Genomic DNA, 19,966 nt, shown 5'->3' with positions numbered 1-19,966 from the left:
ATAAAATAAGAAAGTGCTCTTGTTTATTTCATAGCATGCCTTTCCATCACATTTTTATCTTCTCATCTATATGCCAGGGTGTCTGAGAGAATCTTTTAAAAGTCCTCTAGAAATCAAGTTAAAAGAAGATTTTTAATCTGATACTAGACTCCTGGCTCAGACTTTAAGATCAGGGCATAGCTGTTCTGAGCTTTTCAGCATCATGGAGACAGAAGCAGGTAGAACCAAGGGTGGATAGAGCAGGGAGTCCCCCAGTGAGTGGGACTTGAGAATAACAAAAATTCACACACACATACACACTCATACACACATGCATAACTCGGTATCTTTCCAACAGCTACAAACATCGGCTTTTAGAGTGTACTTTTTTCAGTTAAAGATTTATTTTCAAAATACCAATAGCGCCGGATGAAAATGTGACAGATGAGAAGTGAAATGAACATAGGCAAAGCCATAGAGTGTAGACAAATCCATTAAAAGGCAAGGATGCTTAGATTGAGGTACCCTGTGGAGAACAATTTATAGATTTAATTCACGGTTGTCATATTATTTTATAATTGTGTTGTGTCTTCTCTAATGTAAAAATCTTTATTTTTTCAAACATTATTTTCATACCAACATATCTTATTTGAAACAAAAAGGGAAAAGGTCCTCAGATTAAACTCAATAGATAAAAGCATTTCGTCACAAATACTGAATTTAAGCACTTCATTGATTAACAACAATAACAATAACTCTTAAATAAGGAGTAGGCAAACTATGGCCCTTGGACCAAATCTGACCCACCACTTATTGTTATAAATAAAATTTTATTAATCACAGCATGTCCATTAATTTGCATATTGTCTGTGACTGCTACACGCTACAGTGGCAGAGCTGAGTAGTTGTGACAGAGACCATATGGCCCCAGAGCCTGAAATATTTATTACCTAGCTCCTTACGGAAGAAGTTTGTCAACCTCTGTCTTAGAACCTCTCTCACCACCCATATACTTCTATTTTAGACACAGCTTTAACAAGTGGTATTATTCTCCCAGACTGAAAAAGTAAAACATTTGTAAATGAAAGAATTAACCTTCCTTCCTCCCCTTCTCCCTGACAGACACTGAGCATAATAATGGCCCTTGGCTAAGAGTTTAATTGAGTCCTTACTAGAACAATTACTTCAAATTTTCATTTTTGTAACTAAAGATACATCCATAAAGAGATATGTGGTTCCTTTATAATTCCCAGGAGGCTCAAAAGAATATCCACTGCAATTAGAAAAAGAGCTACACACTACCATGCATAATAAGGCAACTGATGAACTCTATGAAAAGACTAGAGCTCGGAAAATTATAAAGCAGTTTGGATAACATTTATTTTTGTCCTCAACATAGATTTAGCCTACCGTATATGTTAATTAGTTTTATTCTTGGCACATATGTATAAATGTGTCCTACAATTCTGATCCCTACTCCTCGAAAATGTGAGAGCAGGAACAGACTCACTGAAACTCCTGAAGGTGGAGAAGAGTCAGTTGAGGAGTCATAAAGACCAGACTTTCAGAGAACACATATCTCCGGGCTAAACTACAAGGCAAAAACCCCTCTCCTCGGTCTGTTCTGTGGACCTTGGGGTGTTTACATCCAGAAATGATGATTCTCCTATAGACTCGGGGCATTGGTCCAATCTGAGTGATTCTACTTGGAGAAATACATAGTGAGAAAAGGCAACTGAATCCTTCAGCAAAAGTACTTCATTGGATAAGTCTTGAATATCTTGAGAGATGAGTAGAGATCTACAGAAACAGAATATAAGTAGGAACATCTTTGATAGAGAGAGGTGGAAAAACAGATGTCAGCATAAAAATTAAGCTAGGCTTTCTTATGTAATTTGGGGAAGAGGAACGTGGAGAAAATTATATTTTGTGCACAGCTTTAACTATTTCTTTTCTTTGTTCTGTAAGGAAAAATTGTGAAAGACTTAAATAGAAAAAAACAATTACGGGGTGTCTTCAGTGGAAAAGTAAGCATTGTCTAGCACACCCTGCAGGATCACCTAAATATATGTTGTTTCTTTCATTATCTTTGAATTATTTACACCCTTGTAAATTATAGATAATTGATGGCAATGCAAATTACTTTTGCTCACATACACGCAAATAACCTCTGTTCAAAGAAGAACAATTGATTTCCTTCCTGTCCCATTTAAAAAAATAAATAAAACACTTTTGTATCTATTTGTAAATTCATTTCAGCATTCATTGTTAACCTTGATATGTGTGGCACTTTAAATTCTCCTTTGAACTAGTTGCAACATCTTACTGGAGTCTTCTTTAATTGATGAGATTTAAAAAAAAAAAAACTTTTTAACATGCATTCATTTTATAGTTTTATAAGTGTCATGCCTTCCTATTTTAAAAAAAAAGTTTTTTAAAGTGGTGATCTCATTTTAATACTTCCAGTTCTACAGGAAAAGAATCTTACTTGTCCAACCTGTAGTCGCCGGAATATGCTTATGTCTAGGGGACTGAGGGGTGGCATAGCCCATGGAGGTGCCGGGAGCTCCACACTGAGAAAGAACACACCACATGGAGAGTCAACAGTCAAATGGACAACTCTAGAAATACATGAAGGACAGACTTCAGATTTCTGCTAAATACTAGAATATATGAACCTCTAGGGGAGGCACAGATAGAGAAAGCTTGATTGGGATAGAGAAATACATTTGTACTTGAATTACACATGGATTGAGAATCATAAATGTACTCTACCAAGAGGTTTGCATATGCTGATTTAATCTTCATTAAAAATGCCTAGAGTAGATTTGTTTATCCCCTTCTGCAGATTTGGTGCTCAAAAACATACAACACCAATTGAAGCCCAATCTGAAATTGAAAGCAAAGTCACAATTTCATGAATTAATAGTATATCCCTCATTCTAATATGACCTACACACTCTATGGGACCTCTAGCAAACTTCCTCAGGATTTCAGCTGGATCTGTTTCACATACACTTCTGAACACATTACATCCACCTGCCATGCAATACCAACTCTTCTGCTTATCCACTCCCTCTGCTCATTTCTTCTGCAAAGCCTCCAAACCCTAAAAACTGCATGATAGCATTTGCTGCTGCTGCCAGCACTGTGGATGCTCACCCAAGAAGTACCCACAACTGTGAGGAAAGTGTTCTTCTGAAGTAGGGGAAGGTCTTCCACCCACTTTCCTACCAAACTCAGATAATAACTCCAAAACTGCCTCCTTGACTCTCTCACAGAGATTTTGAATGAAAATCATTCATTAGTGGATAGAGATTGATGTTGTTTGTTTTTCACACACAATAACTTTCCTTAGATTTAACACTGGGCACAATCCCATGGATACCAAGCATGGAAACAATCTGAGTGGCAGAAATCATGCCATACTGAAAGCATTTCTTGAGTCATTTAGTATTAAAAACAAAAAACCAAAACCTTATATAGCTCATTGTCCCCTAAGAATATAGCTGAATTATAGTTCAGTGTATTAACTGTAGTTGATTTCATAACCTTAAGGCCCTAAAAATTACAGCTGTAGTCAGTAGACTGTTTAAAATAATAAGGACGTGTATAATCTTTTTTCAAGACTTAATTCAAAATGGTGTTAATAAACTAAAGTCTCAGTGCAACAAACAATGAGCTTTAGCTATTAGGAAGTCATTCCTATGGAATACCTCGTTTATTAAATATGTTAGATAATGAGGCATCAATAGAAAAAAGAAACAGTATCATTTTTTTTTCTTTGGCACAGACCAGAGCACAATATTCACCACAAAGTAGAAATCCAATGTTCAATTGATTCCTGATTTTGGAAAAGAAATATGAGCTCAATCCAATTAATGAGTGGAAAATAACTCAATATAAGCAGTCAATATTCAGGTATAGAAAACAACTCAAGCCGTAGATAGTATAGAAATTATCCCAATGGGAAGACCCTAAATTGGGGGATATATTGAAAAGTAAGAAACAGGCGTACCACAAGAAGTGCTACTTCCAGACAGGACAGACCAAAACTATTTTGTGGGGTGATTCATCAACTACTATGATCCCTTGGAGAGGGCAACAAAAAAGTTTAGTATTACAGCTGTATTACAGCTTATATTTTACCATAAATTGCATTGCTTGTATGCACACTAGTCACATCATAATATGAAATAAAACTGGTTTTGATACAAAGAACAAAAAAGATTTTTTTTTCATAAAATAAATATGTTTCAGAAAGGAAAGATAGTCCTTTAACATGATCTGGTACCATTTTTAATCCTCTAACTTGCATTTGTTTTTTTTTAAGAGAGGAGATCTTGCTCTGTCATGCTGATTAGAGTGTGGTGGTGCTATCACAGCTCACTGCAGCCCGGAATTCCTGAGCTCAAGTGATCCTCCCACCTCAGCCTCCAGAGTCGCTGGGACATCAGGCATGGCATGTGCTACTGCACCCAGCTAATTTTTTTTATTGTTTGGATAGATGGGTCTTGCCATGTTGCCAGTCTGGTCTCCAATCATCGTTACATTTTGCTCCTACTTATGGCTTCCCAAAGCATTCTTAGGACCAGGAAACAGGGAGCCACTGACCTTTGCCCCAAAATTTTACTAATGAGCCCATCAATTTTTTCTTTAGGACCACTTGCATGATTTCAGCCCTTCTTTGCCTTCTTTCCCTTCCCCAATGCAGTTATTTTTTTACTGTTTTAAGTTGTTTGCAATTCCTTTTAAAAGGAAAAGGGAAAACTTTAAACTCCAAAATTGAAAAGAAAAAAAGACTTAAAACACAAATGCCTCGTCCACATAACAGATAAATGTAAATTATTTTTAAAGGAACTGATTCAGAGGAGGACCATCTACAAATATAAAAACAGATTGCTCCCATTTTGGAGGAGGAATAAAGACTAGGGAGCTCCATGGGAAGGAATCAATCTTCCCAGGAGAGTTTTGAGTCACACTGACATCCCTCAAATGCTTCAGTTTTTGCCTGGGGTCAGCTCCCTTTAAGAAAGTGCTCAATATTGTGCATTGAATTTGTACCTTGTAAAAAGTTGAGAAACATTAATATTATAATACCCTACCACATATTTTAAACCCTGCACTTGCTTTCTTCTATGTTTTATTCTCTTCCTATTATTTTTTGTCAAATAATTTAAGAGATATCAGGTAACAAGTTATACAGAAAATGGCATTTGCAGATCAATGAGAACTTTTCCACAAATCAGATAAAGTTGTAGGTCAAGCTTGCTTTAAAAAGCACCTGCTACAAAGTTTATTTTCTCCCTCCTTTGAGGTTATTGTTAGTCACTGATTATTATTTTGCTTGGCAAATATTCTGCACTAGCTTAGGTCTCTGTCATTATTTAGTAACATGCAGATTTCTTCTTAAACTGAGTAGCTGAATGCACTCTAGATGTAAAAAGAGAGATTGCAATTATCAAAGCACTATTTGCCATATATTGAAAATGCATATTCTTTAATTTATTGTATCAAGAGTCTACTTTCCAGATAGTTTTAAAACAGCTTGTTTTCCCATGCACAATTTTAGTTTAATTCATTTCTAAAAGTGGCTTAAGTTAATCCAACCTTTTGGTAAAGGTAGCTTTGACAAAAAATTTATATATGTGATAAAATCTTTTATGTGGCTGACTTACTCCTGCAGCTGTATCACAAATGAAACAGATGGATCAGAATTTCCAGCCCATCTCTTCAATTTATTCAGAGATACAAGATATGGAGTCCACGAGCTGTGGGGAGACACAGGAAAGAGCAAAGCCAAGTTAAAATCAATCGTGGAGCGCAAAAGAGACCAGACTCATGAATAAAGGCTTAAAGGACACCATTTTGCCCAAAGGATACTGAAAGAACAAACACAGTTCCAGACATAAGCCTTGTTTCCAACAACTGTTCCCATAAGATCTGACTGTATTTTTCCAGACCGTTAAAGTTTTTGTTTAAGGAATCTCAAGCAGTTTTCAGTTCCTTGCAACCCATGATTCCATTTAGAGCAGATATTGGTATCAAGGACATAGTAGCAAGAGGGGGACTCTCAAAGGTATGAAACTGCCTCATTTTGAGAAAGCAGGGAGGAAGAAGGCAGAAAGAGCTAGGAAATTATTTGTAGTGTACAATGGACCCATATAATTAATTTATTTGCTGTAACCTGGTTGGCTGTAGATCAGACCACGAAACTTACAGGGATGTGGTAGCAGAGTATAAGGTAAATGCAGATATTCCTTATGGTATTAAATAAAGTTTTAGGAGGAAAAGATTTGTTCTTGTCCTTGGTGACCCTGCTGAACGTAGACATTGAAAAGCAAGGTGCCCACACTAGTATAAATGCATGTAGGACTGCCTGCAGAAGAAAGGAAAGGGTCCAATAGAAAGGGCAGCTGCATAGGAGGGGAAGGATTGGTATTATGTTCTGTGCAAAAATACCTTTTGGAGACTCCTAGAACAATCAGGGACTTAGGGAGTTAGAGAGTCAAATGGATCGGAGTCAGGAAAAAGGCATTTAGAAGGCAAATCTGGTTCACATTACAAAACCAAATAGAGTTAAAAAGAGGACACTACGAGATGTCTCGTGACTTTATAACATCCTGATCATTTTTTAATTTTGTTGATCTATAAATGTATGTCCTCATAATTAGTGAGAGTAAATTATTTTAAAATAAGAAAAGGAAATTGGGTGCTTGTCTAAAAAAATAAATCAGGATTAAGTAGCCTATGTTCTAGTTCACAGTGTCCTGGAGAAGATGACAAAATCACATGGAAGATTAAGTGATATAAACCAGAAAAGTAGGTCAAACCTTGGGGTATATAAAAGGAAAATAAGATGAGAAGGATACAGGATTAGACCTCATAAGTAGTCCTGAGACATTAGCTGTCAGGAAACTTCTCTTTTCTTTATCAGAGTGTATAAGAAAGCAAAGGAATGGGGGTAGGAGGAGGAGAGGTGACAGGACAAGAGAATTATAATGAAAGCAATTCAGAAGATGGAAGTATGAGGCAATAGCATTCATTAGCTTCCAAAATATGCTTTTAGAAATCATTATTCTCTACTCTGGGACAATTCTAAGTATCTGAAATCTGAGAGAAACAACAGCACTGTTTGAAACTGTTCTTCAATCTCTCTCTTTAAAGTGATATTTGAAAGAAATAACTTTTTTTTACCCTGCGATGATTCAAGTAAAATGATTACAGACTATTCATAGAGTTACTTTGTACTAATAAAATCTATTTTCAAAAGTTGAGGTTTTTTCCTTTCTTTTCATTGACTAAGATAATCCTCAGTTGATATTGTTTAAATTGGGTCAGGAGATAAACCTTACCAAAAAAAAAATAATAAAGGGAAATGAAAGGGCTTTTATTTAGGCTCTGACATAATTTATTGTATTTGCAACTATATATAAAAAGAAGAAAGATGAAACCCAAACTTATACTTTCATATAGCTGTCAAGAAACACAAACACAGCCACCATTTATCTTACTACATTGCAGACAAAAGTAGCTCCCAAATGATGTGAGGTTAAATCCACAGTGGTGAGGTGCATTGTGAAGGGAAGCATTTAGCAGGTGAAACCAATCAGCACAGACAAGCAATCAAGGCAGCATTGTCACTTTTTCTTTCTCAATAGAAGGTTTATACTCTTGGGCTTTGAGGATAGAGTATCTTAATAAGCACATCAAATGTTTCCTTCACTTTGCCTGTCTACAAGTCACTAAGTCACCATTTGACATGAGTCAGATTGTTGATTATTCTAGGCACACTTAGCTCAGCTGTTCACTTCTCTTTGCTCTTACTACACTGTACCTACTCACTCATCTGTCTCCCCCACCTGTCTGTAAACTCATTGAGGACAAGAACTGTATCTAATGCAGTGGTTCTCAAAATATGGTTCTGGGACCAGCGGTATCGGCATTACCTGGGAAATGGTTACGAATTTTGGGGTCTCACCCCCAACCTGTGAATCAGAAATGCCCAGCACTGTGTGTTAGCAGTCATTCTGGTGAATCAGATTCTCATCGCCGGTTTTGAGAATCACTGGTGATGAATCACATTCAGACACTGAGCATACTACCTGGCACTGTGTAGAATCTAGCAAGGAAAATTAGGCCTATAGGGAATCCTGTCTTTTGCTACATTCAGCAAAGAGATTCACATACAATCTCTCATTGTCCTAGATTCTATCTCTTATGTAGAAAAGTGAAACCTTATCCTACTTACACTATGGATCTATACTACCTCTTTCTAGGATATTTATACTATTAAAAGAAAAATGCTAGAGACAGTAACACCTGTTGTGCAGGATTTAATTCAAGTCAACTACATTTTAGACCAGGGGCATTAGAGAAAGCTTCTGATTCAGGTAACATTTCTTTGTACTCTCACAACACCCTGAATTGCAGCAAACCATCTTCTAGATTTTTTCCTTTTTTTCAGTGTGTGCTCCTTGATGGCAATGTGCTCATCTCCTGGATCTCAGATCTTAGAACCATAGTAACAGGTAATAGATATTCAAAATAGATTAAATGAATGAATGAATGAACCCTATAGAAAATCTACTTTCCATTTTCTAGTACTGAAATTTATAAAATACTTTCATATCAAGTTTCATCTTCAGTAGTTCCCCACACCAATGCAGGTTAAAAATTATAAAACTGGTTCACATTAGACAATGCTATCACCAAAGTGTTCTGTCACTCTTTGCTGAGAAAATACAACATTCTGGGGCTCTGAGGAGTTGAATTATTTCACTAACAGTGTTATTATTCATAATTTTTCCATTCTCTTCAAGATAAGCAGCTACCTGGAAGTGATAGGCCAAGAGTAGGAAGACAACACATATTAACAGAAGTACAACTTTATTGGCAATGTTTTTAAGGCACTAAGAAATAAGACAGGTTAGCTAGAGACACTTCGATGGACATTATTTATTCCAGATTTTAGATAAAACATCAACTCCCACATCAACTCCACCAGTTGTTAGTTAGATGTAGCCAATCACAACAACCTTGGTAGTTATTACTACGACACACAACTATAGCTCTTCTATTCATACTCAAAGGGACAGAGAAGGACTTCAAAGACCTGGGCACACTCTTCCTAAAACCACCCTTATATTTTGCAGAATATGGAAACTATTCACTCCTGTGGAAAATTCACTGATGTACAAAGTCTCATTGAGCATAATTTTAGAATATGCTACAAATTTGTATAACTAGTTCTGATTATTCATCTTCACTCTTCATACCAATTTTACCTTTTTACTCTCTAGAGATCATATTTCTTACTTCACAACACATCAAACTAAACCATGTAAAACATGCCTTTCCTTCCAATTACAAACATACTCATTACTCTTCACTACTGATGGATTCAATATTTTCCATCCTCATGTCTATGAATTCTTCCACATGCTATGGAAAAAAGGTCCCTGCAAAAGTACCTTTAAAGCCAAACTATTTCCCAAATCCTACTCACTCTACCTCTAAGTATATTTCCAATTCATCCTGCAAAGAAATAACCCTTGTCTTGAAGAAGTTTAAAATGTAGGAAAAGTCAACATTCTTTTCCCAACCCACTTTTCTTTTTCTGCTTGATGAAATTTCTTTAACCTAATTTGTGAATTTGCTTCCTTTTTTATTGATACCCTCTCCTGATCCAATTCATGGCTGTAGGTACCATCTACATGCTCATAATTCACAACATACACTTCATCCCTCCTGAGCGCCTGACCCACATAATCCACTCACCATTGGACATCTCAACATAGCTTTCAAAACACTTCAAGTTCAACATCTCTAAAACTTAACTCATAATCTTCTCCTCACTAAACTTATGCCTGCTACTCAAATCATTCCATATATTTTTTCAAAGCAATACGCCTAGAATATATTCTCAAATCTTATCACACTCTTACCCTTTATAGCTAAGCCATTTCTCAAATCCTGCCTATTCCAACTAATTATATCTCAAATCCATCTACTTGACTCCATCTCCAATCCATCTACTTGACTCCATCTCCAGTACTGCTACCCTAGTCCAAGTCACTATTACCTCTTTATTCCCCTCCAACCAGCTTCAACTTCAATATCACTGTCTCAAAGATACTGTGTCAGATTGTATTTTTCCAAAAATGGCTATAGCACAGCAATATTTATAGTTTCATATGCTTTCCAAGAAACTTGCTCCTTGGCTATCAAGAGATGGAGGCTAATTCTCATCATCTTGAACCTAGGCTGGTTTGGGATGGCTCTGACCAGGAGGATATGGTAAAAGTGACGCTATGTGACTTCCAATTATAGGTCATAAAAGAGGTGCAGCTTCTGCCTGACTCTCTCTTGAGACATTCACCTTTGGAACCCATCCACAATGCTATGAGGAAGCTCAAGCTACAAGCAGAGGTCTTGTGTAGGTGTTCTAGCCAGCAGTCCTAAGATCCAGCTAACAGAAAGTATCAAGCACTAGACATGTAAAGGAATGTCCTTCAGCTGATTCCAGACTTCACCCTATGGGTCCTCCCACTGTGTCCCCAGACATCAGGAAGCAGAGATTGGTCATACCACTGTGCCCTATTTAGATTCTTGACCCACTGGATTTGTGAGTATAATGGTACTTGTCTGGTGCCACTAAGTTTGAAGTTAATTTGTTACATTGCCTGAATAGTTGGAAGAGATGTCTCCCCTTGTCCTTCTCTGAGACTATAGGTCCTGCCTTCATAGACATCCATAGCTCTCATGGTACTTGTAACACTATCTTTAATGTCTAACTCCCCTTCTTCCTTGGAAATTGATAAGGATATGGGTTCTATCAGCTTTGTTCACTACTATATTCAGTGTTGCTATTCAGTAAATTTGTGTTAAATTATTGAATGAAATTCTGTTAGAGCTAAACAAAAAAGAGGAGCTTGACATTCAGAAATTGAAAGAGAAGCTAAAATGAGTAGCATAGAAATAGAGTAGCTTTTCAATAAATCCTTTAGAAACAAATGGAGATAGACCATACTGCTGTCCTTTTGAATTGCATTTCAGTGGTATTTGTATTTGTGAGATGGGTGGAAGCTGAGGCCAAAGTAAGACAGGCTAACAGCATATATTTTGACATAAAGCAGAGCTAAGACCAAAAAGCCATCGAAATTGAAGAAGAGATAAAAAATGCCTTAGTAGATACAAAAGAAAAAAAGTCATTTAAAACTTTTTTATTTTAGAAGTCAAATATCCAAGTAATGGTGCCACGAGAGAAGCAAGAAAAGGGACAAAGGACATAGAAAGTAGGAACCTGTATCAGAACCCTGTTGTCAGTAACTCTAAGTAACAAAATCAAAAAAGTATGCACAATAAGATTGAGTCCAAGACACAGAAACAAACATCAAAAAGCTTCTCACACTGACTACTGTCTTCAACAAATAAAACAAATTACAAATATTTCATTGAAATTGAAGTGGATAAAAACCCTAACACTTTCCTCCATACCAATGTGGTAAATCAAAATTAATAATACCTATGTCTTTCAAAGAACATCAGATGTGAAAAACGTATAGGTAGATTCTCTACTGCTATTTTCTCTACTGCTATTTTTTCACAACTGACTTTTCCTTTTGTTGAATTTGTCAAGATTCTAACCCTCAAGATACCCTTATTTCAAGCTCATTTGTGATAAACAATTATGCATTTGCAAAACTGATTTAACACAGCATCTAAAATGAAGGAAAATATGTATGTAAAATGGATGGTTATGCAGACTGTGTTATCAGGAAGACCTTGAATAAAACTACTTTCATGGCTATTTAAAAATCTCTATGGGATTGAAAAATAGATAAACATCATAGATACAATACCATCTATAAAGGAAATCAACATTTCTGCTGGAAAAAAAGAAAGAAACAATAAGGCCCTAATGTAAAAGAGAAGGCACAATAAATTCCCTAAAACTGCACTTCAAAACCAAGCACTTTGAGATAATAAAATGCCTGGTCAAATGGGTTTGTATTAAAGACGTCTACAGTGGATAGGAAAATGCCAGCAAAGCTTTAGCATAAACATGTGGAAGATAATGTGTTAAGCAAAAAGTAATCTAAATCTCATTTATGATCTAATTGGGTCTGAGCTATCAGCAAAACTCGGGAAACAGTCAGAGAGGGCTTTGTAGATTGATAGTCCCTAAAGGTATGGATGTAATGTGCTCTTTTTAGCTGGTGCCTTTAAACAAAAAGTGTTCCAAAGCACCACACTGAAAAAAGTACCCAGGTATGTAGACTCTATTCAAAAACTAATTCCTGAACTGCCCAAATCAATCTCACAGCTTATCCAATCTTGCTTTAATTTCCCAGCTACGAGTAGCAGTATGTATTTCCTTTTATGATATGGCTTCAGCTCTCAGATTTGACAACCTAAGATATCTCCAGGTAAAATTCTGCCCATCTTCCCACCGCAAAGCATCACCAGCAAACCTAATACCTATTCTAGCTGGATGTGGTTCTCCCCCATGGGTAGTTCTCTGCCAAGTTTAGAGTCCCCCACAAGGAGGACAGGACCTAATATTCTGCTAAAGACAAAAGGACAAATAAAGCAATGGGCATTATTACCAACAAGTATCATGAGGATTTTTTTCTCTCTTTTTTACAGTGAGAATCATCTATTTTCTGTCATGAAAACAAGAAGAAAATTAAGATTTGCCTTGCTGAATGTTGGTTGTATACAACCTTTCCATATAGCATCAACACCAGGAAAATTACTGGATTTTGCCTAATTTATGTTCATTTTGCATGAATATAAATTTCACCATCTTTATTTCTTAGTGGATATAATCACATCACTGCATAATGTCCTTGGTGTAAATTACGGTATTGTCAAATTAGCAAGAACATAAACAGGCAAGATTAACAATAGAATTGTTAATACATGTACTTTCTAAGTGACTGTATATGTAATAATATGTATGCTCTTTGAATGTACTAGTACCACATAACTGGAAAACAGCTATTGAATGTAAATGTCTTATGTCTTTTCATGTCTTTAACTCCCACTGCAGAACACCACTATCTAAATAGTGTTCTAAATAACTGATCTTCATGGTTTATAATTACAAAATGCCATATGCCTTTCTTTTAATTAAAATAATTTCCATATTATAGCCTGTTTGCTTTATTAAAACAAAACAAAAACCTTACTAAATAGACTACAAGGTTAGCATATAGGCACTACTTAATTCTGCATGATATCACACGTTCTATGAACTATTTTTTTATTCTGCAGCATATCAGCAAAACCTGTCGGAATCAGAGGTGTCTGTGATGGAATGTTACAATTCCCTTTACATCTACGGTGTCCCAAATGCAACAAAAGCAGATTTTTAAGACAGGTTGAGACCATTTGTTCATGCCTTCAATATTACAAGTTTTCAAACTTACTCTAATTTTGTACCTAGTAAGCTTCTGCCATCTACTGGAGCAATGGTATAGTGCAGTTGCAATCACTTCTGCAGCAGTAAGAATCAGAACAATAGTGATTAAACAGGATTAACCAGACACTCTGAAGATGATTTCACAGGGCTGTCCTACATATATAGGCAAAGTAAATAGTCTATTCCAAGATTTCTAGGACAGATATCTTCCAAAACAAGATATCTTCACGGATGCCTGGGAACCTGTCCTTTGTGGTAAGCTTATAATCTCCTTCCAAAGGCTCTTTTAAGATGCAAGGATGTCTCTTTTAAATATGCAACACCACAGGGAGACAAGAGGAAACAGCCTGGATTTCCAAAAGCAGAGCCTAGATAATAGAGGGAAAAAATGCATAGTCAGATGTAATCATTAACATTTTCAGTAAACATTAATTTTGGTTGAAGATTAGTTCTGACCTTTTCCATAAACATAATCAATCCGACAATTTCTCCTTTATTTGACAGAAAAAAGTTTCCAATGATCATATATTTAGAGAACACATTTAACTTTTCACACCATTTTGAATTTATAATAGCATTGGGACCTTCTGTTTCTCTGAGTTCTGTAGATGCACCGTGACTGCCATCATCTGAGAGGTAAGGAAATGGAAGTATAGCAGATTTGTAGCAGGCAGACTCTAAAATGCCCTTCCTCCTAAACCCGCCTCCTACTATCCACCCCCTGGTGTAATCCCCTCCTTTTGACTGTGGACCTCAGCTGGGGACTTGTCTCTGACAGAGTCGCTCCTCAGTCAAACTTTAGTCAGGCTCCTCTGAATCCTCTTCCCAACTAGGCCGAGACTTTTGTCGTTTGCATCGCCTCATTTAAGCAAGAATCTCGTCAAGTTGTTTTAGCCAGGATCCTCCACCCTGGTTACGTGATCACCCCCAATATCTGATCAAATTCCTCATTTTCCACCACCCCACTGGTGATGTCTGATCACTGTGGCCTGCCTTCAGCCAGAAATCTGTTAGGTTGCTTTAGCCCAAATTCCCCCTTTCCCCTGATGTTTCCTCTTGGTGATTTTCTATCCACTAACCTACCCTCCCACTCTGGTAATGGGCTGTAAATTCCCACTTTCCTTTGCTGGATTTTGGAGCTGAGCCCTCTCCCTCTCCCCTACTGCAAAACCCCATCGCAGTAGTCCCTATGCCTCTGAGTCCTAAATAAAGTCTGCCTTATCGTTTTATCGAGTGTCATGAATAATTTTCTTTCTTTAAACACCTCAAGCAAATAAAATACAGCAAAGGTAACAAACGCAATCTCACTTCTGAGATTGGGTTTTGGAAGACTTGGCTCCTGTCTTGCCAATCCACGCGCTCGCTCTCTCCCCCTCTCTCTCACTCTCTTGCTTGCTCTTTCCCTCTGGCTCTTCTCATTTCCTCACTCTGATGAAGCAGCCTTCATATTGTGAGCTGCCTTGGGTGCCACATAGATGTCAAGGAACGTCGGAGGCCTCTGACCAACAGACAGTGAAAAATCAGGCCCTCGGTCCAGCAACCCTTGGGAAACTGAATCCTGCCAAAAAATCACGAGTGTGTTTGGAAGTGGATCTTTTCTCAGTTGAACCTTGAGGTGCCTGCAGCCTTGGTGTCATCTTGATTGTACTGTGATGGATCAGGCATCAAGAACCCAGAGAGGTTGCACCCAAACACCTCACACACAGAAACCGGTAGGTCATAAATGTGTGTTTAATTTTAAGTAAGTAAGTTTTTGAATAATTTGGCACGCAGCAATAGATAACGAATGCAAGAATATTAAGTGATTTCCCATAGATGCCAGCCTGGCTAATGATATAAAAGGAAAAATACTTTTCACTTTTCTCAATAAGTCAGTAAAAAAGTCTTATCCTAGGAAATTAAAAATTATGAAAGAATAAGAGAAGAAATAAGTGCAATAAAAATATTGAGCACCTAATTTTTGAAAGGCCTAGATGAAGTAAGTAAAAATATTCAGTAGGGAAAGGGAAGTAATATATGCATAGATGTATATATAGAGAGAAGGTTAGTGTGATGGATACAAATAATGTTGCCAATGGAAAGAGGCCCAAAGAAGAATATCTTCCCCAGATAAAGGTTGGGAAGTACTTTGTTGGACAGACAGCTTTTAAAATAAGTTTTCCAAAGAATGCTAGGATTTCAAAAGGGGGAAAGAATTCTAAATAATTGTTAAAATATGAGAACATGTACAGAAATGAGAAAATGGGGCATATTTAAGAGTGAAAGAGTCATAGTGGGGAGACACTAGGGCATAAATCTGCAATGGTCAAATGGATGATTATAGAGAGCTCTGAATGCCAGGTTCATTCAGCCCATGGGCTGAATCTGGCTGATAGCCTGTTTTTATACAGCCTTTGAACTATGAATGTTTTTTATATTTTTAAAAAGTTGTAAAATGAAACAAACAAAAACAAGAAGAATAAGTGAGAGAGAACAAATATGGCCCATAAAACCTAAAATATTTGTTTTTGGTTTTCTACTGAAAAAGTTTGCAAACCTCTGGTCTAGAGAATGCCCTTCCAGTTTCTGAAACTAAGGATTTTGTACCTTTCATGGTATTTTGAGCTGTTTTATAGCTCTGTAGGTTCTCACAAACTGAAAGCAGTGCAAATATTAATAACTCTTGTCGATAAGCATACAAGTAAATTGTCTGATGGAGAGACATTTTATTTCTCTCCCTTAACTACAAGTTCCTCACCCTTGTTAGAAAATGAGTCAGTTTTAACTTCAATCTGTAAAATCATTTCATAGTTTTTATGTCTCTGCTCTTTGAATTATCTTTGGAACTGGCTGTAACATCCAACTTGTTACCTCATTAATTCATTAGTTACATGAAATTTTTGATGTGTTCATTTTATAATTTTCAGAAGAGTCAATATTTGCCCTGTTTATAAATGTATATTTTAACAATAGAGAAAAAAGAGATGATAAATCAGAGACAAGCAACGATGTCTCTGAGACCTACGTATGTCTTAAGGTGGTATCATTAAACACCACTGAGCTGTGGGTGCCTCTAGTTAATTATTAATAAGTTCAGCAACTCCCCAAGGATCTGTGGAGGGTAGAGGCTAGGCAGGTAATCCAGTGCTCTAATTATTGATTTTGAGGGTATTTGTGGGTGTTACGAGACGAGGGCTACGCAAAGTCCTGGGGCATGAAGTAACATCACTGCTCTTGGATGGTCACCCAGTGAGAGAGCAGATGGAGGGAGGCCCCTACCCAACTAAATTCTAGCATAAAATCTGCTTGAAGCAAAGGGAGGTCAAAGCTTCTACCTGAACACCAGCAAAGCCCCTCGCAGCAGTCCTTTTTCAAGTACACTCCTAGGGCAAATATGCAGTCCTTGCCCTTCATGAAAGGCCCTGTCCATTCTCTCCTCCCATTCCCTAATCTCCTCTTGAGATCAGGCTATGCCTTCCTCCCTCTAATATTCTTCCTGCTTTCTTATTTCCTTAAGCACTCGTTTTTCTCGTATGAGCAAACCGCTGTGCAAAAATCCTCTCTACTAATTCTTTCTCAATTGACTCTGATGGTCCATTAGAATCAAGTCGGCAAATAACAATTTATCTTTGCAGCAGGAAGGGATTAGTCCTTCAACCCTCAGTGAACTGATATTTGGGTGTTTGGGGCTGGTGGCAGTGAGATATTTAAATTATGAAAGACGAAGGAAGTTTATTTTCCCTGTTACAAAATCTGAATTAACTTATCCTGCTCTTCATGGGTAATGGCGTGGCATTAGGGGAAAACGGGGTGGGTTAAGAAAGCATTGTGAAAGCAGAATATTCATAAATTGGCATTTTATGATATGTAGAGTATGAAACATAAGAATTGGTATACAAGATGTTCTTGTAAGTCAAGCCTGGGCCATTGGTAGTTACATTAACAAACATGGGGAATTTAGGTTGGGGAATTAGTTTGGGAGTTGGTTAGAGAGATGACGATGCAGTGGCCTCTGTCAACACCAATTACAGTTGTAGTGGTCATTATAGAAAAAATTCATGATGGGGATTGGACTTTGGAGAATGAATGGTTTAACAGTAATTCCCATTTAGGCTACAGTGAAGTCACATGGCTCCGCAGGCTGATTTTGTTTTTTTCACTTAATTCTAGAGTGGAAACATTTTCTTAACCTCATAGAACTTTTCTACACTTTTATTTCTGGGTTCGGAAGAACAACAAAGCAAATGTTCATATACTTACAATATTTTAGAATACAATTATGAAATATTTTCTATTTTCAAAAAAGCTACTCCATTTAGCAAAATGTGATCTATTAATCTCGGAGGGCTGTAATAGCATCACTGACAGTGAGCCCTTGGATAATGCATCTCCAAGAGATCAGCCTGTAACTTAAAATTTTGATCAGTGGAAACTAAGACCTTGGAGTAGACAGAATAAGTCAGACTTCATTTACTTCATCAGACTAAGTTTATATTGTTTTGTGGTAATGCAGATATTGAAAAAAAAGTAAGACTTCATGATTTGTAACTTATTTTTCTCAATACTTGATTGCTTTGCTTTTCATCTGTGACCAGAAAGGGGGTTCAGGGTCCTAAATTTTTCAATACCACTAAAATGAATTAGTTAAAAATAATGTAAACCTATTTAAAAGTCTGATTCTATCTAACTTAATGGACAAAAAATCAGTTTCAGAGTCATACATCCCTATTTCCCCCTTTTCCTTCATTATTTTGTACAAAATACAACTTCATTTGCAAACGAGAGGTATTAAGTTTTTTTTATGATAACTGATTGTATTCTGACCCTTGGCAAACCTATGGAAATCAGCACATAGTGGAATGAATAATATGAATTCTAGTTTCAGGACTTGCTTTAGGCAAAATATGTCAAGCAGGCAATCTCTTCTCGCCTTGCTGGAGAGCAGGGTGAGAATCTGACAGTGTACAAACCAGAAAACACATTACCCTCAAACTGAAATATTGTTTAGGCCCCAGCCATTTTCTATTCGCTTTAAGAAAACTAAGATGCATGCACCGCATGACAGTTAATTCCTTTCAAATAAATTTGTTTTTGTGCAGATCCAGTGGTGAGCAAAAGATTAATCTTCAAGAAAAATACCAAGAAAAAGCATAAACATGCTAATTTTCTACCTGTTCTAATGAATTAAACATTCTTTTGGGGGTAGAACAAAGTCTTAGCTGCTACTGAATGGCCTGGAGCTAATACAGTGATGTACACTCAAATTTTTTTTCATTAAACTGATTTATTACAGTTCCTCATCATGAGTAAGAACTCACTTCAAATTAAATTATTTCACTACTGTCAAAACTAGAATTTACCAAACAATATTTAAAATGCAAAACAATATTTAAAATGAATCCTTAATGAGTTATTATACTTTTTTTTTTTAACAGAAACTTTGTGTACTGAAGCAAAGTATAAAGAATCTCTTAGGAGTGTTGCATGCAATTAATCACACATATATTTTCTGGGAAAATAAATCTATGGAGTTTTTAAAATTATAGTATTGCAAGCCTTTTTTCATCATGTGCCATAGTAATTAAAATTTAAATTTGTAAGTAGAACACATAAATCTTTTGAGTACTAAATTTGCCTGTTTCACATGTAGGTACACAGGTCAATGTCTTCTAAATTTTTAAGCTGGCTAATCTTCACTAACCCTGCTGAGATTCTTCTCCTGTGCAAAAGAATTTTTTTTTACTACGAGGACAAATACTATAGTGTATCAGGTCTGTCGTACCCACAAAAACCAAACTTACATTAAGCGTGGGATTTGAATGATCTAATATGTCTTATCAAAAATTACTTAGTGAACGTATTTTAATTCTGCATATGTCTCCCTCATTTATTTGAAGTGCTATGGTTACTTAGGCAAGTAAAAATATTACCTAATTTACTTAAGAATTGATTATCTGTTCAGGGTAAGAGGTGAACAGATGTAAATGTTTTGAGATTAAAGAAAATGTAGACATTTGTTTTTTGAGTAAGTTTTGTTGGAAGAATAGAAAAAGCATGAAGTTTGGCTAGAAAACAGTTCATTCAAATTTTATCTTTTCCATTATTGGCAACTGACCTCTCTGTGCCTCAATTTTGCCATCTGTAAAATGGCACAATAATAAAGACCTTGCAGACTTGACAGGATTGAAAGAGCTTGTCAAGTGAAGAACAAACACATGTAGTTAGTTGTTCAATTCATGGCAATGTCTTCATTGCTGATATCTACACCAGAGAAGTTTGGCAAGAAATCACCTGGATCCACATGCTTATGTGTGAGAGAAATATTTCTTCTAGTTGCTGACTTAGAGTCTTGTGAATAAAATAATTTATTCATAGATCAGGGAACATTTCAACTTCATTTGCTTCTTTATTTGTCTAGAGTACACTCTGTAATTACAAAATACTATTGCCTTCAAGTCTTGCATTGCCTGACACTGACTAGCATGGCCCAGGACATCATGTCCACTCACCAGACAAATAATTCTAAGCAAATGTATTTGGCTATGAATTAACATTTATCTATTATTATGTGGCGGCTGC

The 19,966-nt window shown here is 36.5% G+C and overlaps 1 protein-coding gene across 1 annotated transcript in view; it reads right to left on the bottom strand.

Moving 5' to 3' along the window:
* LOC138382445 (small ribosomal subunit protein eS27-like) overlaps positions 1-19,966 on the bottom strand; it is a 34,453-nt gene that overhangs the window by 13,702 nt on the left and 785 nt on the right. Inside the window, exon 2 of the mRNA XM_069466942.1 lies at positions 2,468-2,552. Coding sequence (XP_069323043.1) covers positions 2,468-2,552 — 85 coding nt within the window. The remainder of the gene's footprint in view (positions 1-2,467; positions 2,553-19,966) is intronic.

The sequence above is a fragment of the Eulemur rufifrons genome, chromosome 4 (assembly GCF_041146395.1).
Source record: "Eulemur rufifrons isolate Redbay chromosome 4, OSU_ERuf_1, whole genome shotgun sequence".
NCBI lineage: Eukaryota > Metazoa > Chordata > Mammalia > Primates > Lemuridae > Eulemur > Eulemur rufifrons.
Note: the sequence above shows the minus strand (reverse complement) of the source record. Positions and strands in the feature narration are given on the sequence as shown.